General features: G+C 39.2%; 1 protein-coding gene across 3 annotated transcripts; it reads right to left on the reverse strand.

Annotated features, from left to right (window-relative positions):
* Positions 1-4,451: 4,451 nt before the first annotated feature.
* LOC121646736 (SPARC-related modular calcium-binding protein 1-like) lies at positions 4,452-24,699 on the reverse strand. Of its 3 annotated transcripts, none has more exons than XM_041995915.1 (12): positions 24,667-24,699; positions 24,138-24,496; positions 15,688-15,862; positions 15,041-15,277; positions 14,814-14,867; positions 14,456-14,494; positions 13,346-13,426; positions 12,528-12,729; positions 11,180-11,250; positions 10,861-10,948; positions 8,860-9,200; positions 4,452-5,362 (listed from the first exon to the last, which is right to left on the reverse strand). In XM_041995915.1, exons 2-11 carry the CDS (start codon positions 24,216-24,218, stop codon positions 8,861-8,863), a joined length of 1,368 nt encoding a protein of 455 aa, XP_041851849.1. In that variant the 5' UTR covers positions 24,219-24,496; positions 24,667-24,699; the 3' UTR covers positions 4,452-5,362; position 8,860. The 3 variants fall into 3 exon arrangements, with proteins under 3 accessions (XP_041851849.1, XP_041851851.1, XP_041851850.1); XM_041995917.1 differs by lacking the exons at positions 24,138-24,496; positions 24,667-24,699 and adding exons at positions 18,798-18,843; positions 18,916-18,958; XM_041995916.1 differs by having other exon boundaries at positions 4,453-5,362; positions 12,528-12,720; positions 24,667-24,697.
* Between the last annotated feature and the right edge of the window lie 90 nt (positions 24,700-24,789).

Consider the following 24,789-nt stretch of genomic DNA (forward strand, 5'->3'; position numbering starts at 1 on the left):
ATGCAGCCACAAACAGAACAGTGCTTCTGTCGCTTAGCCATGTCCGCTAACGAGGGTTGCCGAAAAGGATAAACACTGGGCGCTAGGTGATTTTTAGAGGGCGGGCTTTGAGAGCCGGTAGACGGGTCCATCGCTCTGTGGGGAGTGGTTATTGTCCCTTATGACGTCATAACGTACACGCTTTCAAACAAGCTCATTTCAGCGCTTACTTCCCTAGAGGTGGAGCAGGGGGGAGAGAGAGCGCCTGAAAGAGTTTCACACTTACGGGTCTCCTACACATGCGGGGGGACCAGTATGACTGTTCCAAAACCATTAAAAAGTGAATTTTGCATAATATGGGACCTTTAATGCTAAGGTTAAGTTTCATTTAAGAGGAGCACCAGACAGCACTCATATCATATGTTTTTGAAGACTCTGCAGAACCTAGCCTGACTCCAGGCGAAGGTTAGTTTAGGCTATAATCTAACTCCAGATGCAATCTTATTGAGGTGAGAGTTTAGATTACTTCAAACTGTTTTTGTACTGTCCATGCGCTTTTGGTCTAGAATCTCTTCAAAAGACACTTGTTTTTTCTTAATTTGTAGTAGGTAGACATGTTTATCAGTTGTTCATGAGGACTGGAAGTTTACTAAGATGTGATTTTAGAGAAAGCACCTTAGACTGTGCATAAAAATATGATCTAGAAGTGAAAACTGAACAGCCTCAGAGCAAGTGAGAATAAAATATGTCATCTAAACAAACCTACATGTGCAGCATCCTCATTTTTTGTGTGTCATCATTTCAAGGTGCATATGATGACATGAGAAAAGAAATAGGAAATGGTGTAAAACATTTAAATGATTTTCATAAGAGATTGTTCAAACTATTACCAACGATATCTCTGTTTCACAAGAGATTAATGGACATCGCTGCATTTTAAATCTAGATTAGCATAAAATTAAAACATAAAGTTGTCCATCATACATGATCAGAGCTCTTTTGTACTAGCTTAGTGCAAAGTGAAACAGAAGCCACATCTTATGCACATTTACCTGTAACACTGACTAAATCATGCCACCCTCATGCAAGACTCTGCTGATTTCACCAAACAGGCGGTATCTTTTCAGCTGATTTATTTTCAGATAATGACAATATTGAATACAGAAGAAGAACAGATGAATAGAAATGTGAGGACCTGACCCTGCAGGCCATCTTCTCATCAAAGCATCACAGGGGTGCTACAACATAATTCTGTCAGCTAACAAGACTCTTCTCTACATCGGCACCATCATCCTTCCCATAGGAACATGCAGAGGTAACAAATTATTCAGACAGAACATTTTCTCTGAAAAGCATTTGCACTTTTTGACCCTTTATGCTTTCTGTCTGAATTGATTTCATTAGAACTGCGCTATATTGATTCCCGCTGATTGTGACATTACCATTACTTTCCTCAGCAGTGAGAGGTAGTCAATATTTGATGGCAGCTAAATGAACTAAAACCAGCTGGTCTGGAAAGAAAGTAGCAGTGAAAAAAAACTGACTCTAGAACAGTGATAATGCTTTACAATGATTAGAGAGAAATAAACATCACTATGGCAACAGCATCACTTTAATAATAATAGCTTTGACATTAACATAGACATGTTTTCTGCCCTCTTGTTACTAAATATTGACCTCAGATACAATATAAAAGATACAGTTCAGCAAATACAAATATAATTAAATACAATGAACTCAACATTTATCACTGCAGCAGTTTCACTTAAATGAGAAGACAAGATGACAAGAGGGGAAATTGAGATTTTTTTTTTTTTTTTCTTAGTTACGTTCTTTTGTAATTTCAACAACAAAAATGTAAAGGTTTTGAAAAAAAAAAGAACTAAATTATGTTAACTAACAGGTGATGAAACAAGTTTCTCAGAAAGGCTGAGCCTTGCAGAAACAAATAAGGTGAGGGGTTTGTTTTTTAGTAATACTCCTCAACATAGACAGAATTTGGGGGATTTATCTTCTACGAGTATATAAAGCAATTAAAAGATAACCCTGCACATTAGAGACAAGACTGAAAATCAATACTGAATGTTGCTGGTCAGGCACTGCAGGCAGCACTGCATTAAAAACAGGCATGATGAGGATAAATCCCTGCATGGGCTCAGGAAGAGTCCTGAAGACCATCAGTGATCACTAGTTGATGCTTACACATGTTAATACATTCAGACCTCAGACTTTCTTTTTAAAAGTCCTAACACATAAGGATTTAAATAAATAAATGACTTCTTAGTATCTAAATCACAAAAGCTGTAATTGTTTGTTGTTGTTGTTTTTTTAAGGAGATCCGTTTAATTTGAATGAGGTGTATTAGAACAGGGAAACATCTAAAACCTGCAGGACCATGGCTCCTGTGTACCAGCGTTGGAGAACACTGATGTGGGTTTTTATGTGAGGATGCTTTAGATTTGGGATTCACAGCTGGAAAGATATATACACAAAGGAATCAAATTTCAGATAAACTTGTTATAAAGCTGGTTTGCAATGCCATGTGTGTGTTTTACAATGTGTGCATCACTTAGTGTGTGTGCTATTACAAGAATTACATGGTCTCCATCTTGTCGACGTGGCTATTTCTGCAGATCAAAGATTCCAAGTGAGGGGAGGAAATATGGATTTAAATTGGATGAATTATAGATTAATCTCAAGATGCAAACAACTTGTGCTATTACTGTGTGCATTTGTTTGTGTGCATGTGTGGGTGGCTGTGTTTCTATGCATTTGGGCTTTTAAATTGTTGGCAGATTGATGCCTGTGTGTGGCCTGAAGGCCGTTTCTTTGTTATCGGTCATGCGCTCAGTGGAGCACTCTCAGCCCATAACCTCGGGACAAGCACACTCTCTGCAACATCCATCCTCTTTAAGTCTGTACATTAAAATAGCAGCAGCTCATCTATTATTCATACCTACATCATATCATTCACACAATTCATATCAAGCCCGTACTTCTTACCCTCCAGGCTCTTACTCTGCTCATTTCCATCTCATGAGCAGTTTGTCTTTTATTTAAAAAATAATCTATACCTCTTTTTATGAAATACATCACCAACTTGTACAGGTTTCTATCTGTTTTTCTGTAGCTGTTATTATAAGGGCGTGTCAGGGGAAAAGTATAGTGTGTATAACAGGAGGTTCCTTCTTCTGAGATGCTGCTTTCCCAGCTGCCTTAGAGCCAGAGCGCCATCTGCTGGTCACACATACATATTTTCTGCACGGTTGGACGGCTGATGGTGAGTTTAAGATGTTTAGCATCTTAAACTTGCATTTTCTAACCTAAATTGGGCAACATCCTCCAGATTTTTTCATGACAGAGAGTTCAGACAGTTTTATGAAATTCACCACATCAGGACTTTAAATATGATCATTTGAAAACAAAGCTTAGTGTGAGCGTTACATTGGTGGATTCTATGGTGCTAAAACTGAAGGCTCAATAAAATGTCTCATGATCACAGTGTATGCTGTGCAGTATAATCTCAGTGAAGTTTAGTTTGTATAGGCCAGTTTCCTGGCTATAAAGCCAGAAGTTAACAATGTGAGAGATGAACAGTTTCTCTCCCGTCAGAAAAAAATTTGTTTTTCTGGCTCCTCCTGCTTCCCATATTATTTGACACAAAACATCCTGCATGATAAACAAAAGAACAACATGAGTGAAATTCCTATCAATCATAGTTTTGTTTGTTTATTGCACAAGTCCTTACTGCACAGCCTCTTCGGCAGGGTGCAGCAGTGCAGGCAGGAGCTGAAGTTTGGAGGGATTGCTTTGACGGATGTGAAACATTATCCAAGTTTAGATGCCAGTTCATGCACTGTGTAACTAACCTGAACTACCGTGTGTGGTGGCATAGATTCTTATGTTACCAATTAAGATGAAAGCTTTGAATTGGTGAAACAGTCATCAGTTCAGTTTCCCGAAATCTTTAACTGCTGCTTCAGTCGAGCTGTCTGCACAGCCAAGCAGATGAAAGCATGGAAAACCTTGAAATCTTATAACTTCCTGTGTGCGAATGGATAAAAGCAGTTGTGGTTAAGAGCCTTCATGACAATTTTTAAATTGTTTCTGCTCCTGTAAGCACATATTTAGATGTTTTTATAACTGCATCATGTGTTTGGTGTAAACAAACTGAGGCCAGCTGTTTATCTGATGGCCCAGTCTGTTGTCCTCATCGTAAAGATTGCTCGGACATCCTGGTGAATCAAGCAAAAACATTACCTCAAGTTAGAATGAGGTAAACTCACTTGTTATTACTTAGCAATCGCAACCTTGACAAGAAGAAAGCAACAGCTTTTATTGCCTCATGAGTTTAATTTACCCACAAAATAGCAGAAGCTAACAGAGAAAGACCCTAACCAACTGAAGTAAAGATTTGTAAACTTTTAACCTAAACTTTTCATGACCTTCAAGCTCAGTCTGCACACTACAAAAGAAGAGAAATCACTGAAGGCTTCTCCCATTCAAGCATATGTGCTTTGTTAGTGTCCCATCCAATCACAGTGAGCCACAGTGATGACCTCAGCAGGAGCTAACATGTCTTAGGAAATTAGGTCTACACAGCTATTATGAAACCTGCTCCTCTCCTACGTTTTCCTGCTAATCTGTTGATTTGTTTAATGCCAAACAGCAATTAGGGCAGCTGTTACTGTGGCAACCAACAACAGTCAAACAAGGCCAAACAGACGTAGAGGCGACTCCATTTATATCCTGTCATTACTGAAGAGATAAACAATGTTCACAGCATCCCTGTTGAAATTAATAACAAGGTCATACCAATATGTTTTTATTCAAATTATACAAACATCAAGAAATCATAAAAATCTGGAAATGATTTAGATTAAATCTTAGAATATGAAACATGTAAAAAATAATCAAGAAATAAAAATAATTCAAATATCAGATTACTTTGTATTAAAACATTGCCTATGTGTAATATATGTGTAAGTCTATACCAAGAAGTCAAGAAGACAGGAAAGTAAACAAGCAACTAACCAAATTGAGGAAAAATTAAAGAAAAGAAGGAGGAAAGACATAATGCATCATGGAAGGATTTATTCAAGGTTTGAATTATAGACTAAGAAAGAATCTTCAGTGGAAGATCATCAAACATTGATCATGGAAGATTAATACATATACAGAGAATTTCAGAGATGCTGCCCTGCTGGAAGATCAGAAAACTGAGCAGGAGGTAAAATTACAGATGCTGAAGAGCAGGGAAGCCAGTCTAAATGAGAGTGGCAATAGGTGGCATTTCCATTGCGTCCGCTGGCCAGTGATGAATAAAGAAAACTTTGGACACAAGAGGAAACATGGTGACTTGTCTTGTTCTGCTGGTTTGACCCTAAAAGACATTTTTAAAAAGAAATCATGATCATTAAAATGGACAACAAGAACTAAAATCAAACTATAATCTGATTCAACTCAGCAGGTGTTTTTCAGCCAGCTGATCAGTGTCTCTGCTCTTCTCCTCCATCAACACTGGAGGTCCCTGCTGTGTCTTCCACGTCAACTTTTCCTTAACTTTTCCGTTTTATCCCTGTGTCCTGTCTGTCTGCCCCCTAAGAATTCCCTCCTCACCTGGAAAACTGTCTCCTCTTCACCTCACTGCTCTGCTCATCCTCTCACTGGCTTCCCACATTTACATTCCACACAGTGCCACTTATCATTCGTCCTCATCCACTTTTTGCCTTTCTGCATCAGAAAGCGACTTTTACTGATCAGTGGGTTATCAGAAGGTTTTGCAGGTGAGTTGCCTTTTATTTTTATTTTGATTGATGATAGTGGTGATTGTATCCAGGGTTATACTTACACAGCAGAGCTAAGTTGTATACATAACATGGATTACGGATCATATACTTTTATATGTTTATTTCCCTCATATTGTTTATGTTTCAGAACTGAGCTTATTAAAATGTTTGTGAACAGTTCAACTAAAAAATTACAAAAAGAAAGAAAGAAAGAAAGAAAAAAAAAAAACTAGGACATGTCATTTAAAATGGAAAAGCTTCAGGGTCATTGTTTCTGTCCAGTTATCTCTGCCTGGAGTCTCCAAACCAGTCAGTTCCTGCTCTTTAAACAACAGTCTGAAAGAGCAGAAGCATCTGTGATCACTTGGACAGACATTTGTTAAAAACTTGAACCATATTTACATATTTTGGAGCAGCACATGCTTCCATCCAGACCAGGGAGTCATACCGAATTCTGCAAAAATTATAACACGGTTCAGTAGCACAAGAGCCAGCGGCTTAAATGAGCTGCCTCCATACTGATGTATCAAGAAATAAAAACATAGAAGCTAAAATTCAATACTGTACTTATAATTAAATAATCCAGTCCTGTTGCTGGTATCAATCTTAAACCAAGCAGATATTTTTAAAGAAAAATATTTTTATTTTTATATATTTTTAATTACTCTATAAGATTTCAATGTAAATACACATTTACACAGTATGCCATTTTTTATTACATTATTATAACTACAATTTTTACAATACAATACATAATTTGCACATTATTTGCATATTATTATCTTAATATGACATTTAATTACTCATGAAAAAAATATTCCATTCTGGGATTACTTATTTTTTCTGTGTTTTTTCTGTGTATTGTCCACGTCTCAGACTGTATAACCGTGTTTTTTCATGTACGTCAGAAAAACTGTGTAAGTTCTCTGTCTGAAGCAGATATTTCGTTTTGTGTGCGTCAACAGAAACAGCATAAATATTAACGTAGAAAAAGACTCTTTGTCTGAAGCAGGTTGCAGGTAACCACCTATAGCTATAGCTCAAGAGACTCTCACACACAACCACACACACAACCTGGAGCTGTCAAGGCAGTCTGTGGCTGCTGATTAGTGAGCTGGTGTTGTGGCCTGGCTGTGACTGATAGCTCGCCACCACACGGGTCTTTTTCCTGCTGCCCACATTTGTTTTGATTTCATGAATGTACATAAACACTCAGACATCGGTGGTATAATTTGTCTGGCAGGCAGCCCGATTACTGGGCTCGCCTGGGATCAACAGGAAAACAACCTGAACGCGAGAAAAAGACGTTTTTATGTTCAGCAGCAGACTGATGAGGAGGTGTGTGTGTGTGTGTGTGTGTGTGTGTGTGTGTGTGTGTGAGTGTGAGAGAGAGAGAGAGAGAGAGAGAGAGAGAGAGAGAGAGAGAAGTGAGAAGAAACTGCCAATTAACACTTCTGCAGGGGAAATTTTTCACATCAGTTGAGTAATTTTATACACTCAGGTGATAAAATGTGATATGCTGTGAAGGACTGAAGGCCAAATGTATGAACATTTAAGAATCCTCCTGAAGCAATGCCACTCAGATCAAGGAAGACTCATCAATACGATTAGGAACCAGATTTTAACAGTGAAGTTGTAGTAACATCAACGGTTGTTAAAAATAAATGCCATAAAATTGATGGTCTGATTCAACTGTTCAAAGCTGGTTGATTAGATTTTACAGCAGATATGACAGAGTCAAAGCAACATTTTTCTCTGAAATGGATGTTTCACCTGCCTATGATGCAACAGAGAATGTAGAGGTCGATCATGCCGTACTATTGCATGCTGGGATAAAGAACCATGTTGTGAGGACTCCTCTGTTTAAACTGTTTTTGTTTGATTTGGTTTTTGTTTGATTTGGTTAAAAAATTGCCAACTCTTACTTACTTAAAGTGGGGTTTGTCTTTTTTGGCAAATCAGTTTCAGTTAAATAATAATTATCATACTTCCAACTACAGTGGTGTGAGTTTCATGAGAGAAATATATTTTACTTTTGAAGTTCATTAAAATTTTTTATTTTAACTGAAGTGGACAGATTTTTTAATGAGGTTATGATGAGTTGTAAATGACTGAGCTATAATTTTAGAGGTATTTCTTACAGGTTGAGAGTAAAAACACAGGTTTTAAGTTATAATTCAGGGTCTTAGCTGTAGCATAACATTTTTTTTGCCAAGTGAGCATCAAATCTGTTTGTGACAAGGTAGATACTGACTTCTACTTCAACTGAAAGTGTAGGATTAACAACTAGATATACCCTCTAGATATAACAGGTGAATTTTAAGATTCTACAAAGTATTTAAAGGTGTAGCATGTAACAAAAACAAACTTCAATGATACAAAACTGTAATATATTATTAAAAACTGTGCTTTTTCTGGTATCTAATTACTTTAATAAAATAACTGGTATGTTTTTATTTTCTTAGAATGAACCATTTATACCTGCTTGACATGGGTTTGCATACATGGCAGCTGCCATATTTGTGCCATAATTTTTACTACGGTGTCTCTGAATGGACAAACAACTCTGTGTGTGAAGTGAGAAGCCTTCTTGCTAGCTAGAGCACTGTTTGAGATAAGTAATGTCTTAAGAGGCACCAAAAGTGCACCTGAGGTCACTGGATCCACTTGCAGATCAAAACATTTTGGCCACTGAAGGCCAGGGTCTATTCACAACTGTGCTTGTCATTTAATGTGATTTTTATGCCTGTCTTTACCACTAGATGTCAGTAATTCTTGTACAGCACATCTTTAAAATGTTTTGCTGCAAATGATTTTAGGGTCAGAGGAACGACGGAGGCTAAATCAGACAAACAAAATGAGCTATTTGTTCAACCACAATCTGGCCACAACTCAATGAGGTCAAAGGAAATTATAAGGTAAAGAGTAGCGGCTTTGGGGGCATGACACTATCACAGGTATTTAAAAAGGTATCACTGAATCACATTGCCCCCCATGTATCTATTTACCTGCTAGATCATCTGATAAGGAGAAAATCTCACAACTTACAAGTCACAAAGGTAAAACACACATACACACCAGTCTAACTCACCTCAGAGGCCGAGGCAGAGCCTCAGCTCCTCTAACGTCAGGCCTCGGTCTCCGTTTCGATCGCAGTACTGGGAAAACTTCTTGGCACACCGTCGTGGTTTTAGCCTCCGACGCAGGAACTGACGGAGGGGCCGGGCTTCGCGCTCACTAAGCATCCCGCTGGAGTCCAAATCCAGCTGGATGAAGTGCCATCGTAGTACCTCCTCTGACCTGGAAGACTGTTTAGTTTCCGGTGGAACAATGGAGGGAACAACATCCAGAGGTGAGGAAGAGGATGATGTGGTAGAGGATGGAGGGTTTGAAGATTGCAAGGATGAGTTGGAAGGAGATAATTTGGAGGAACTGGTGAAACAAGAAGGAGAAAAGCTTGAATTTTTTTATCTGAATTAATCACAGACTGTTCCCGCAGCTTTTCCTTCAAAGCTGATCAAACCTCCCAAAATCAGGTATAATATCCTGTTTGAAGATGAACCCTTATGACAGAGAACAGTTGGCATCAATCAGATTTGCAGAAGTCAATATACATCCTATTTCATAGCATGCTGAAAAACAATATCAGCGTAGTGCTGTGCAGTTCTCCTTAAAAGTTATGCAGCAAGCAACATAACACAGCTTCAATTCCCTGTCAGATTGAATAAAAACATAGCTGGAGTTTATTAAACAGCAAACCCAGAGTTATCAAGAGCAGTTCTGTGGCTGGGTGTTAGTGTGTCGGCCGAAGGATGAGACACAGATGGGTAAAAATGAGAAAAGGGTGAGAACAGGCCGATATAACCACAAAAAAATAAGTAAAAGAATATGTTTGTGAGTGCAACGAGAAGAAAACAGATGGAAGGGATGAGGTATGCACTGAAAGACTAAATATGTGACGGTAAAACAAATGAAACCAGATGCTGCTCTGCTCTTCCAACAGTTAATCAGGTAATTGATCAAGCCTGTAATGTGCAGTGAAGTGTATGACTGGTTTTCATGTGCTGATCTGAGCAGAAACTTAGCACCATAAACCACCAGAGGAAGAGTTATGCATCGATTCATGTCCAACATGTGAGACTTTGCTCTGATTTAAGACAGATGAACAGGATACTGCATTTTTTTTCCTTTTTTAAAATATTTACAAGAATGCACACAAGTTCAGAGCAGAAGGTTTTGTTCTGGGGTGATGACAAGCCAAAGTCAAGGTTTAAGACATGAGTCTGGAGTGGAAAAAACTGACTCTTTTCTTATTTATAAATGTATACAACCCACTCATATATTTAATTCCATTCATGTAAATGATGATGATAGAAAGGCAACAGGAACTTGAATTGTCACTTGCTACAACCAAGCTACGCAGAACACCATCTCTGAACAACATCTCCAACGTTGAAGCAGATGGGCTACAGCAGCAGAAGACCACACCAGTTCCTCCTGTCAGCTAAGAACAGGAAACTGAGGCCAAAATTCACACAGACACACCAAAACTGGGAGGAAAAAAAGAAGGGAAAAACGTTGCTGTTCTGATGAGTCTCCATTTCAGCTCCACATTCAGATGCTAGGCTCAGAATTTGGTGGAAATATCATGAAAGAAATATTGTTGCTAACCATGTCCATCCCTTTATGACCACGGTGCAGCATCTTCTGATGCTACTTCCAGCAGGATAATGCACCATGTCACAAAGCTCAGACCATCTCCAGCAGCTTTCTAGAACATAATGAGTTCACTGGACTCCAACGGCCTCCAGAGTCACCAGATCTCCATCCAATAGAGCAGCTCTGGGATGTGGTGGAACGGGTGAGTCTCATCATGGATGCAGCCGACATGCAGCCATTTGGACCCCCTATGGACAAGGGTCCATAGGGGGTCCAAATGGTTCTAGCAAGATGGACCTGAAGAAGAACCTAGTGAGTGTATTTATGTATTTAGCATTGGGCAGCTGTTTGTAATAAAAACAACTGAAACCTTCTCATGAATATTCACTTAAAACACCACACACCTGTAGTAGCTGACTGTAAATGGACTTACTTGTAAAGAGTCCCAGAATGCTCTGCTTCCAACTGCAGAGCCCTGATCAGACTCTGTAGGAACTCTTTCTTCTGAGGTCCAGGACATCCTGCAGGAACAGAGAAAAAAAAATCATGACGCTGCAGTCTTTTGCCTCTGCACACAAAAATGTAATTCTGCTCCCAGAGAAGTGTGTTTCATAAAAGCAACATGAAGGTATTTAAAAGTCCTTTAAAATATTTCAAAGCTGAAATTTATCGTAAAATGTGTTTAGAATATTTGTAATTATTCCAGTGAAACTGAATGTTTTAGATGATGTGACATAAACTGTAGTGTGTACCAGGTAGAGGTTTCTCCCAGTGCCTCCTGTCCATTAGTGTGTCTGCCCCAGTGCAATCTGGGATACGATTTCTGCAAGGAAGCAGGGAGAGCATGTATCAATTAAGACAACACAAGCTATGCATTAGAACTGGAAACATCAAGGACTATTTAACAGGTTTATTCTAAAAGGTCTAAACTATTCTGTGTGATTTAAAAAGGTGGAAAACACATTGAATATCAGACGTACTGACCTGTGCAACCTAAGTGTAGACAATAAAGTTTAGAGACACAATGTAATAACACAAGCAATGTAGCATTACAAACTGCAGCATTCAAAACAGATTAAATTACTGTTCTACAGATCATCATATAACTCATTAAATATAACATCAGATGAACAATAATATCCTGTTGAAGATTTCATGCTGTTTGGGGTCATTTTCTGTTGCATAGCTCAGTTTCAGCTGAGCTCCATCTGTCAGACAGATGGCCTCACATTTATCTCAGAATAGTGTCGTTTACAGAGGGGTTCATGGTCCACTCAGTTACTGTAAGACATCCAGGCGCTGTAGCTGTAAAACAAACCAAAATTATCATCCTCCCTCCACCGTGCTCAGGAGTTGTTAAGAGATGTTTGTGCCGAAACTCCAGATAGTTTGGAAACAACCTTGTACCCCTGATTTCCAGATTGATGGGGGCCAACATTTTACTCTCAAAGGTCACTGCTGATGTCTTCCCTCTTGGGCACCGTTGATGATGAAATAATCAAGTGTGTCTGATCAGCACCATCTGGCTGCTGCCAGATTTGTACTGAAGCAGTGAGGGTAGATTTAGTTTTCCACTCATTGCTTCTGCACTTTGGCTTAGATTTGCATGGATAAATGACACTGTGTAATATGTGAAGTGTTGGTCATTAAACTTGGTAAAGACCAGATTTTCTTCTTTTTTTTTTACATTATATCCTGGTGAATAAAACCTTAGATCAGCAAAATGGTGTACTTTCTTACTGTACTTTGTTTTTCATGACTCATTTGTCAAAAATCTTTTGTTTTTATAGTAGACAACATGATGATCTTAAGTACTTTACAAATTCAATACGATACATTTTGCATACACTGCTGCGAAGAGAAAGAACAGAAAAACTTGTTGTTGGTGAGTCCAAGCTATCACAAAACATCATCTACCATTTTCAGTAACAACACCTCGAGTGAACAGAACAGCTCGACCACAGTTTGTCCCAGTTGGTGCAAAACTGGATGCAGGCGAGAAGGAAAAAGAACAAAACTGAGTGTTCAGAAGCAGAAGTTTTGTGTAAAGATGAATTACTGTTTACAAGCCGAATAATGAGCAGATGATAGATAACTCACCGTGCGGAGGTGCCAGGAAACGGCCGGCCGCTGTCCACTCTGACACACCAGCAGTAACCTGTGGCTGTGTGACACTGGACGGGGTTGTAACGACCATCTGCACTGCATTCTGGGATAAAACGCTCCTCCTGTCGGGCTAAGCGAACCTGAGAGAGCAACAATGCTCGCTCACGCTCACATGTCAGAGGACTGTCTGTAAATGCTCACACACACACACATGTATTATTAAAATACATCAGGTAGATTCTCAGTTTACTATATGTTCTCTACACAAAGTATAAAGTCATCATGGGAACATAGTTAACCTCAGATTTATTTGGGAACCTGGAGCACACATATATTAATTAATGCTGAAATAACAAACCTGAAGGCATTTTTGTAAAGTCGATTTTAAAGGAAAACATTTCAAACTGCTTGAGAATGTATCTTCTCGTTATCATGTTAAAGATGCAAGGCAAGCCAAGTTTATTTGTACAGCACATTTTATGTTCAAGACAATTCAAAGTGCTTTACCCACAACATTACAAGCATTACAGTAAAACGTAAGTAAAAAAAAGTAAAGTAAAACGCAGCAACAAATAGCAGAAAATCACACTAAAATCATGGTAAAATCATAAATAAATTTGAAATGATTAAAAGCAAGATAGGTTAAACGTTACCATACAGATTTCATGCATATGTGCATGAAAAGAGAAATGTTTTTAACCTGGATAAGTTTAATCTTTACTGGCAGTTTCTTCCACTTGCAGCATAAGAGCTAAATGCTGCTCCTCCTTGTTTAGTCTGCAGAAGGAGAAGCTAATACAGCACTGACTCACCGGTGGATTGTCGGGCTGAGCAGTTTCTTTTGGGCTCAGAGTTCATCAGGATGGTCACCCAGAAAGGAGGAGCTGTCAGCTCTGAACAGGAGAGAACGTCACTATAATGAAAATTTTTTTATAGTATTTGTGCTTGTTTAGAAGTTATACAGAGGCAAGTAAAGAACATATGTTAGGCTATATCTAGACAACTTTGCAAAAAAACATGTTTAGATTGAATATTTAGTCACTTTGTCACTAGCAGCCGGTCAGAAAGATACATAATTTGTTCACATTTCTGAAGTTTCATCTGTAGAAATGCCAAAGATAACTGTTTGAGAGAGGGAAAATAGTATCTTTGCAGCAGGTGACTACCAAAGAGCTTTAAGCTGAAAACTGGGCATATCTCAGCATTGCATGCAGTGTCCTGATAAATATTTCAGGAAACTGGACAAGTGGAGGACAAAAGAGGTGCCTAAAAAATTCTCTACAGCATATGAAGAGTATCTGAAAATAATGGCCTTAAGAGATAGGGAAAAAAATCCAGCAAAGACCTGACGGAAGACCTAAGAGGGAGAAAAGGCTGAGGTATGCCAAATTACACAGAACAGGTCTGATGAAGAAAGAATCCTCCCCAGAAACAACACCTAAACATTACTGAAGCAATGTGGGATCAATTTGACAGAAAAGGCAGCCAACATTCAAAGAAGAGCCTTGGAAAGTCCTTCATGAAGCCTGGACAACTATTCCTGGAGACTTTTAAGGGAATTATGAGAAAGCTTGTCTAAAAGGGTTCAGACTGAGTTGAAGAATAAAGCTCCTCAGAACAAATATTAACTTCTAATCTTGTTAAAGTTGACCAAGTTAAGTTTTTCTTCTTATACTGTTTTAACATTCATTCTCAAAATTTTTCACAGTAATATAAGACTGGATCAGCTCCGGTCCCCACACATCTCTGAATACAATAAAGCAGGAATGGAAAATAAATAATTGAATGCCAGGGTGGCCTAAAGAAGTCTTGTTTCAGCTGCAGAAGAAAACAACAGAGTGATGGGAGTAAAACAGTACTGTATGTCAGCCTGGTACAGATGTAGCTCAGTTTCTTTATTAAAGAAGATTTTGGTTTGTCACCTGCAGGTTTTCTGGGGTCTGATGTGGGTCCAGGTTCACCTTCAGACATAAGAAACATATGAACAATCACATCATTTTGGAAGCCTGAGTTTGTTTAAAAATACCACAACCTAAAGCAAAAAAGTTGGAAATGTGACAAGAAAGTGTTACATTTAATACTGTATGGCTCTTGGGAAACCTTGGAGAGAGCCAGAAACAACTTTCACCAGAATCCTGTCATGCTACCGAGGCTAACGACTGGCTCACCTCCTCCTACTTTTAAAATCCTGACAGAAAAACTGAGAGATCAGATCATACAGGAATGTAATGCTTAGTGTTTAAAGCACACTTGTGATTTTTAACTAAACATTTTTCTTACCTTTGATCAGAGTTGAATCTGCATCTGTGGCCTGAGTCAACTTGGGGATGTGATCTGTTTAGAAAAACATATCCAAAGGTTTATATCAGAGTGGAAAAATAAATAAAATCTTATTCAGGTTTATAAAAGCAGATTAAGGTTGTCAACGTCAGTGCTGCTCTTACAGAAGGAATGCTTGTTGGAAATGTAAAGAAAACCTGCTGAACACTGAATAAAATACACCTAACCAGTACAGTCGGGCGTCCCCTGGAAGACCGTGGTACCGCTGACAGGCTTGCCGTCAGGCGTGGAGCACCAGCAGTATCCGGCTTGGCTGTGGCACTGCATTGGCAGGAAGTGCCCTTCAGGACTGCACTCTGGAACAAAAATGGGGGCTGCAGGACCCATGAGGCTACCCCTGCCACTGCGGGCCCTGGCCTCCAAGCCCTGAGCTCTGGCCAGCTGGCATTTGGTCTGCGCTGGATCTGAAAGGAAAAGAAAATCTTTATCCATGTCTGCCCATTCCATAGGGAGGGTGGAAACTTTGGATAGAGACATCACAGATGCATCTGCAGTCTATTTGCTGACATCAGTGAAGAGACAGCTGGTATTAACTTTACTGGAAAGGAAAATTATTCTTACCCAAGACAAATTAAGATTTATAGATAATTTTCATTTGATCAAGAATGTGTTTTTTCTATCTAGCTGGGCATAAAAGAAGAGTCACAAAATCCATTTTTTTCATTAAACTGAGGTTTTTTCTTAAATAAAAGTAAAGCATTTATTTGTCATCTAGGTAGTAGTTCTTACAATTAAAAAAACACACACAAAACAAACAAAAAAAAAAAAAATCAATGTTAACACGTTGGGATGTTGTTGCTGTCCCGCTGCGTACCTGAGCAGTGAGCCCGTGGAGCTATGCGGAGCTGTGTGTTGATGCACTGAGCTCTCTGAAACGCACACAGCGATTTATACAGTCTGCCGTTGCTGCCACACACGGCTCCGTGGCGCCCCCTCTGGCAGCTCAGGACACAACCACGAGGCCACATGTTCTCTGTGATCAGAAAAGGCTGCAAGCAGAAAACAAAGTTATTGTTCAGCTTGTTTTACCACTACTAATTACCAACACTGCTGGGCTTGTGCTTTTAGATCTTTGGCGATGTGGATCATATTATCCTCTCATGTCGACTCAAACTGTGTGCATTAGAACTACTGTTTTCATACAAGAACGGCTTAAACCTCTGAAACATTCAAGACACTGATTATAACCAACCTTTTCTCTTTAGCATTTGATTAATATGGAACCAGAGAATTTAATTTTATCCACTCAGATTTTTTGTCTTAATTGTAATGTTATTTTACTACTTCCTGTCTTTACCCGTTTTATTGATTTTTCCGACTTTGTTGTATTTTGTTTTAAGTATTTAAGCCATGTGTTAGTCATCATTATTTAATGTTTTCTGTAAAAACTGGCAACATCATAACATGAATAAGTGGAAGTATCATTCGTAGAGCAAAGCATGCTGGATCACAGTTAAGTGTGGAAGTACATTACATCTCACAATGAAATAAGAAATAATAATTGCAGACTAGAGAGAAAATTATTTAGACTTCTTCCACCTTTTTCTCCATTTTGCCCATGCACTACATCCTCAACATATTTAGTTTCTTTCCTATGTTTGAGGGTTTCAAAAGAGAAAATGGGAGCTTATTCCACCCATGATATGCTTCAAACAAATAAAAAATATAAAATAAACAGTTTTAATGGAGGACAGTCTGTAAATATTTTCCTTCATGTTTTCTTAAGGTCATCAACTCCGCCTTCTGGCTTCTGCTGTCGAATCCAAGAAGTAACAGTTTGTCAAAATGATTTTAAGTCATTTGTTTAAACTGATATAATCAGCATTTAAAATACATTTATTACTCAGAAAGCTGTATCTGCACTGAAAGTGCTGCACTTTAGCTTAACAAATAACACGACTCTGGGAGGAGAAGCACAAAAAGAACAAAACTGAGAGCAAAACGAAGAGGAGAATGTGGTGAGAGTGATCTAAATTACTTCCACATGTTCCTCAGAGCAGGATCACACACATCTCTGTGTAAACACACACAGATTTGTCACGCTGCCATTCAGACTCACTGAAAACACCCAAGACACGCAAGGTGCCGCGCATTCAGTGCACACACACACATTCGTATACCTATAAAGTTGTCTATTGACCCCACCCTCACTCTTCATCAGTACCTCTTTGTCTATCACGCCCCTCCTCCAACCCAAACTCTGAGACACATGAGGAAATTTGCCATGGTTTGTCTGACACTGTTGATATAATTTAGAGCTGAATGAGTCTTCTGTGCTTTAATGTCAAAACGTTAAAGTATTGACCTCAGACATCAGTGTGAGCCTGAGTTATAGAGAGAGCTTAGTTTTCTGCTAGTGAAATAACTTTCTGTATTGAATTAAGAACTGATTTGACAAGTTTTTTGGTTCCTGTGTCAATGTAATAGCATCTGTCAAACATTGCCACAGAAATGAATTGGTCTGAGTTTTAGATAACAAGTCAAGCTAAAGAAGAAGCTGTAAATCATCAGCATGGGCTCCTCGTGAGTTTTAATGTTTAATGAGACTAACCAGTGTTTATGAGAATGGACCCAAATATTTGACCTTTTGTTTTTATGTCATCTTTGGCTGTGTGTATGGGTGGGTTGTAGAGATTAAACTTAATTTTTAAACACTACAAATGTAATTGCATGTCATCTGTGCTTTGTTGCTCTTCATCAGTTTTTGGCGCATCATCCTCTTTATTGTGAAATTTGTTGTCAGTCCCTTCTGGCTCCCGTTGACTTTCATCCAATCAGCTTTTGATCAATGCACAGCATTTAGAGGACTAAAAATCTGCCAGTCTGCACTGAAAAATCACCCTCTGTCTGACAGAGTGGGTCGACACCAGTGCTATACCTGCACATATACAGTTTGGTCCTTTCAAGGTTAAAGCAAATACAACAACTTCAAAAATATTAAGTAGAACAACAGATGAGCTCTCATTTGGTCAGCATTTTGGAAATCTCTGGATGCTAATACAGCTAGCACAAGAACCACCACATGACTGAGATGCAGACACTGCAGACTTTTTCATCTACAACTTTGCTACAACTAAGTAAGATCCAAGCTCTTTATTTAACAATTTATTGCTTAAGATTTACAGTCTTACAGTGTGGTTTAAAAGTGACGGCTTTCATTACATGATGCTGTCAATACATAAAACAGTAAAGAAAAACACATACACCAGGCTGTTGTTTTGCTTTATTAATTGTCTATATCTAAAGTATCTAAGAGATGCCACATTGGTTTATGGCTAAAAGCATAAGAGCAGTCTTATTATAAGCATGGTTGTTACAGATTGGATATTTGAAGTCTTTTACTCTTGTTAGGTAGAAGATGTGCACTGTGTCAGATTAAATAATAATAATAATAATAATAATTGTGTTACTTCTAACTTTATGGTATTTTACATGAGTTTAAATTAAGACAAATTTGCACTGATGGTGTTGAAGCAAAAAGCTGACAGTGATAAAGAGAAGCACCAGAAAGTAAGTGATTAATTCAGTGAAAAGATGCGCTAAAATTAAAAACGGGAGAAAGAGATTAAGATGGGAGTAAGAGAGAGAGGTAAATGAAAATAAGGGGAAGGGATGAATTGAAAGACATTTAAAATGTACAGAGGCTGCAAGTTGGAGTGAAAATTTAGGTGAAATTATCAAAAAGTATGACCAGAAGGAAGTTAGAGGGAGGGGAGGAATGAAGGGAAGAGTGGTGGTGCTCAGGGGTCCAGGTGCAAAGCATTGGGTAGACCATTTCCTCTCAGGTAGAACTATGAACGATCCCCAGTGCTGAAACAATTACCACCAGTGTTTTAAGACCAATAAAACCTCATTTGTGTGAGTGTGTGAGAGAGTGAGAGGAGGGGGAAGTCAGCATGCAGCAAGAAAGAGAGAACAAGTCACCACTGTCTTATGATGCCTCACACCTTCCAGATACCGTCAGCTGGCTCTGTAGGAAAACATGAAATCTCATCTCCTGAGCTTTGTGAACTGTGATGTTTGGCTTGAAAAAGTGAAATACCTGCTGACAGCCTGCTTTCAGATTTAGCATCTTAACGAACTGCCTCTGCTGTTGTGAGTCATGTAGCTTTTCTCCAGTTTTTCTTCATTCTTAATTGGTACTAAGGCTCATTAGCAAACACACACTGGGGTTCAGAGGTGTGTATGTGTGTGCAAACATCAGTGTAACACGCCTTCAGCAGTGATGACATGCACACTGACATGAAACAGACACATAGTGACTATTCAAGAAATAAAGTAAATGCTATCCCTGCAGACTTTTGTAACTTGAAGGCATATAATATAGAATAATCCTTTTAAAACAAGAAATACCAGTGTGACCCCTGCCAAGCCCCAGTAGAAATAACAGTGGTGTGCTTCTCTGCAGAGACAGCCCTTTCTGCTGCGATTTCCTTCACAAATTGGCATTTAAAATGTTTGAGAATTTAGTGTAATTAGTTTATGAATTTATTTTAACTTGTAGCACTTTAAGATTTTTTTTAAAATGTAAAGTGTGTTATAAATAAAATGTATTATTATTTTGTTGTGTCATATTTTGAGGCTGCACAACCCAATTATTGCAACAACTGTGACATTATCTGTAAAATGCTGTACTGTATTTCTTATATTTTTTCCTTTTTTCTGTCATATATCACGGCCCTCACTTTCTCATATTTCCTACTTATGCAGCAGTTTTAAAGCTCAAGTACTATTATGCAACTGACCTTAAATATATTTGTTTCTGACTCTACATTCCTGGAGCAGTTGTTGTTCCGGCAGCATCCCGAGGTTAAAAAACCGCACTTCACAACTTTTATTTCCAGGATGATGCATCACTTTAAAGCCGCATTTCACTTTACACACACATCACGCAGCAGTAACTGGATATCCATACCATGGCCATTTTTAATGTACAACATGACTGATTCATCAAAGAAATGCAAGAGGACAATTTTGGAGGAAGTGAGAAAAAGACCGAGCAAGAGACAAAATCACACAGACTTATTGGCAGGAGAGAGCTCAGAGTACAGGTAGGATGCAAGATGGATAGCCGCCGTTAGGGGGGCCTCCCTGAGAAAAATCTGTCAAAGATCAGTGGTGTGGCTTTAAACTAGAACCATTTTACTGAGTCTGAACACTATATGGCATAAATTTAGATCAAATTTAACCCAAAAACAATTCATATTTAAGATAACTTACAAAAACTTTAAATGTAAAAGGTAAACACTAACCAAATCAGAAGCTAATCTGGTTAGCTTTGGCATGATAGTGATCAAAACAGTAGAGGATGTAGAGGGTTTCTAGCCTTGGCATACTGGTTGCCATTCTCTCCGTGCTAATTCCTAGTCAAAGGAGTGTCTAGTTAAGATTGGCAGTAGTACAGACACGCTAGTTGTTAGCCTCATCATACTAATGCCCAGCTGAGGTAGCAGAACAATGAGTAAACACCTGAGATACTGTAATGGTTGAACATTTAGTTCACTTTTTTTAATCCACTGCTGGCTGCTCAGTAGTTTAAACTGTGTCAATTTTATTGAAACATTTCTAATTTCCACAGCACATCAAGGGTTGCACACTAAGCAGGAAGTCCTGATGATCTTACCTCATCCTGTGAAATTGTAATTCACTATCCATTTTTACTTTTTACTGCTTTTCTTAAAAGTTTCTAGCTTTAACGTGTTGTAATATATTACAGGATTACTGTGGCTCTTTCTCATAACAGGTCACACTTTCTCTCAAACACACACACCTGCGTACTTCCCCTGAGAAGCAGGTTAAATATTTGTCTGGCAGAGTTGTGTGTGTTTGTGGTTTGATTTAGCCTGCCTGCTGTCCTCCTGGGACACCAAACATGCAGAGAGAACAGCATCTTCAGCAAACCTGGTGATTATTTTCTTTAGGCTGAAAACAAATAACTTCTGACATAGATAGATTAACCAAATCACACAACATCGCTCTGAGACTCAAAATTTTTCAAAACTAAATTTTTCCAGTTTGGCCATTTAAAATGTGGTGTAGCTAACAGCCTCCCAAGCCCCAAACCATCAGTCAGTTACACAGATTAAACACTTTTTACAATCTACAGGCTGCACACCTGTTTTGTTATCCAGGCTAAAAGAGACAGATTAACACTTAAAAAAATGTAAATCTTTTTTCTCCTGAAAGGTTTGAGGCTATTAGTAAAAGTCAACAGCCTTTACATGAGTAACTCCTGTCTTGTTTTCTGATGAGAGGCAGATTATCTAAACTTAACTGGATTTCTTTGTTGTAACAATGATTCTTGCCAATAAATCTTATACTATAGGAAAGCCTGTTTATTACCCTTTCAAATGATGCCACATTTGGAAGGATAACATGTTTGTGGGATGAGTAGGGGAGTTGAATGTGGGTTGTGCCCATGAAAAAAGTCTGTAATCTTTTCTGCCAATGCTAAACAGGTTATTCAGTTCGATTTTTATTTTCATTGCAGAAAGCAAGATAATAATAAAGCATCACCCAACCCAAAGTGCTGCACATAAACAGTGCAGAATATATAGCAGCAATTCTAATAGAGACAGCAGAAGGAGGGAGAGAAAGAAAGAAAGAAAGAGGGACTGGACCTGTGGAGGAAGATGTTACAAGGGAGGAGTATTTCAACAATGCAAAGTCTAGTTCAGTTATTGTACTTGTCTGGAAGATATAAGGGGGTATCGCTGGTGGGGAGAGAGATGATATAAAGTGCTCAGTGAGCTGCTGCACTGCCTGGGGGTATTAACTGTGGCTCAGTTCATCGGTTCTGGCCCAGGTGGACCCGTATCATCTCCCTGAGGGCAACATCTGAAACAAGTAATGTGCAGGCTGTGCTGGCTCATGCAGGATATTGTGCACTCTCCTCAGACAGCGGATGGTGTAAATAGGTGAGGTGATCTCCAGGAGGCTGGTCCCCATGATTCTCCCCACCGTTTTCACCACTCTATGGAGCGCCTGTTGTTCAGCCTTAGTGCAGCTGGAGAACCACACTAAAAGTCTGTAGGTCAGCACGCTTTCTATAGCACAATGATAGAGTCAAGCGTTTCTGTGGAAGATATTTTCTCCTCAGTTTCCTCAGGTAGTAAAGATCCTGCTGGCCCCTTCTGGTGACTGAGGCACTGTTAGTGCCCCAGGCCAGATCGTCAGCCACTGTTTCACTGTTATTAACTTTCATCCCTATTATTATTTTTATTCTCTTTGAGGGTTTGTATTTTCATTTGCTCAATTAAAAAAAATTAAACCAGAATCAACCTTAGGAGTTTTGTGCACTTTTTAAACAGTGTGAGATTTAAATTTAAATGCACATGCACACGTCTTTCAACCTCATTGTCATTTGACATTTCCAATCAAACAAATGAATGAATGCTGCTAATTGTGCTTCTATCAAATCAAACATCAGCATCAACATCAGATTTGCAAGTTTCATTTTATCTTCCTAAACCTTTTGTGATTTTCTGTCAGTGTGACGAACATGCAGGACAAGTGCAGAACTCATATTTGAAGGCTGTATCCTCTATTTTGCTTTTGCACCAGCTGTAAGCCTCATGAGTGTGGAGCACTGCAGACTCGCTATTTGAGGGCTGAATGGTCCACTTGCCCTCCACACTACGTGGTTTGGGCCAACCCTTAATATGGCAGCAAACAGAGAATAAGTGTGTAGGGGGCAGTTTGTGATTGAGCCTTGGTGTCCACTCCAAGCATACCACGTTTGACTGACCTGGGTAGGGCCTGTACTATGGGGCAAATTCCAGCTAGTTTTGTTTGGCTTTCACTCACTGCATTGACTCTATGGAGTCTGGCTGCCAAAACTCAGCCACATGACAACTAAATGTGACAAACAAGCAAATGCTGTAATCCATGTCCATACCGGCTCCACATATTTGCACCCCTTCTGGCCCACTATGACACTTGCCAGTGCCATAACTGAACCAAAAGCGACAAAAGTAGCCCAGATTAGGCCAAAATGTGTCTAAAATCTGGGTGGAACATGGACATGTGGTGGAACATTATATTCTGCCTATGGGACTTAGGTTAAGATCAAAGTGTGGAGAAATCTGTGCTTATTGCTACACTGATAAGGTAACAGCTTTTGGTGGAGGTAGTGTGGAGGAAAATGTCCCTCAATGTAAGATCTGTCATCACTGGATGAATCTTAATGCAGAAAGATATCAAGAAGAGAATCTGCTATCAGTGGCAATCCCATAATTGCTTTGGCGTGCTGTTCCAACCACACTGGCTTAGTTGTTACAAACGCTGGTATAAGACTGGGATGCCATCCCACAGCATGCATGTCCAGCTATTGTGACTGTGTGTGGTTCTTCCACATGTTACTGAGACCCCTGATTGTTAAATGAATTGTGTTAAATTGACAACATGTCTTCTTGCTTCTTCAGACTTCAATCATCCAATCAAATAAATGATATCCAGCAAAAGTCAATAGCAGAATAAGCTGTTTGGCAGTGGCAGAGAAGATTTGGCAAGATTTTCACCCACATACTCAAGTCTGCGGCTTATCCCACAAATGTATTTTTATTTCCAAATGTGGCACCATTTAAAAGAGAAAAAACAGGCTTTCCAACAGAACAAGATTTATAACCAAAGATCATTGTTACAACACAGAAATAATCCAACAAACACTAATTTCCTTACTTTTTGTGCTGCGTTTGTTTGCAATGTTTTACAAATGCTTCCACAATGAAGGTTGGAAAGAATAACTTTGGACTGCTTGGTTAATTTCTGCTGAGCTGAAAAATGATTTAAGATGAGTTATGGATATTAAGATGTTTTCTGGAAAACTGTCATTGTTGGGCCACGTACTAGCAAATAGGTGGTGTAATGTGCAAGATAATATTTAAAACATTCAGATATAACGTTTGATTTAATGAGACACTTTGGTGTGTGGTGCCTGCAAATCACTTCAGCCTAAAAGTTTTGTGGGGAAAAAAATTCGTAAACTTTGTAATTAGCAAGAAGACACATTCCTAGGGTCTAAGCTGCAGCTGGTCACATCTTGGACTGATTTTTGTTTGTTTTTTTCTGTGGTTTATTTTCATTAACGTCTTTGTCTGGAGCACAACTGTCTTTGGCAGAATAAAGAAAAACGCATGCAGAGTAGTTTAGTTCTCTCTGTTGCTATAGTTACTTGTTTTTATCCCATTTCCCTCAACATTTCTGATCAAACTTGTTTGTAATAAAAATTAATTTCACCTACAGGTGTCACAGCTCAGATCTTACCGCTTTTCTGTCGCTCTGAACCGACTCCGAAAGCAGGAAGACGAGCAGCGCGCGGCAGGTGAATGTGAGCGCGAGCATCATCCCTGCCACTGCGGAGTAGACGTGGAGCGGCTGCGCGCCGCAGGCTGCCTGATATTCCGAGGTCTTAGCGCGCGGAGCTGCGGCAGCCAGTGCGTCTAGGATGTAAGCAAACACGGAGGCACGTCACAAGCACGGGGCTGCTGCTGCTGCGGATGGCATCTACGTGGTGGTCGCCAACTGCTCCAGTGTGCTGCTGCACGCGCAGTTCAGACCCTCTAGTTCTCAACATGTAGTACAGCCCATTTCCGCTCTCCGCGTGCCGAACACCAAAACATAAGCTTGGAAAAAAAACAGTCAACAAAGATAAGTCTGCTGTAGATAAACAGCCTACCATTTAAAATGTTTTACTTTTTTTTCTTCCTTAGCCAGAGGTATTAGCCTACCTACACCACGTGACCCTTCTAATTACAATAAAAGCCACTCACACTGAAAGATTAAAGCCTCTTACCGCTGCTAAAGCAGATTAATCCCCCCAAAAGAACCACAAAAGAAATAAATGGTACAACAGTGTGCCACATTTTGGTCATCTGATGCAAACTTGCCTAACTGCTGAACGAAGCCACTTATGCCG

The sequence above is a fragment of the Melanotaenia boesemani genome, chromosome 9 (assembly GCF_017639745.1).
Source record: "Melanotaenia boesemani isolate fMelBoe1 chromosome 9, fMelBoe1.pri, whole genome shotgun sequence".
In the NCBI taxonomy this organism is placed as follows: Eukaryota; Metazoa; Chordata; class Actinopteri; order Atheriniformes; family Melanotaeniidae; genus Melanotaenia; species Melanotaenia boesemani.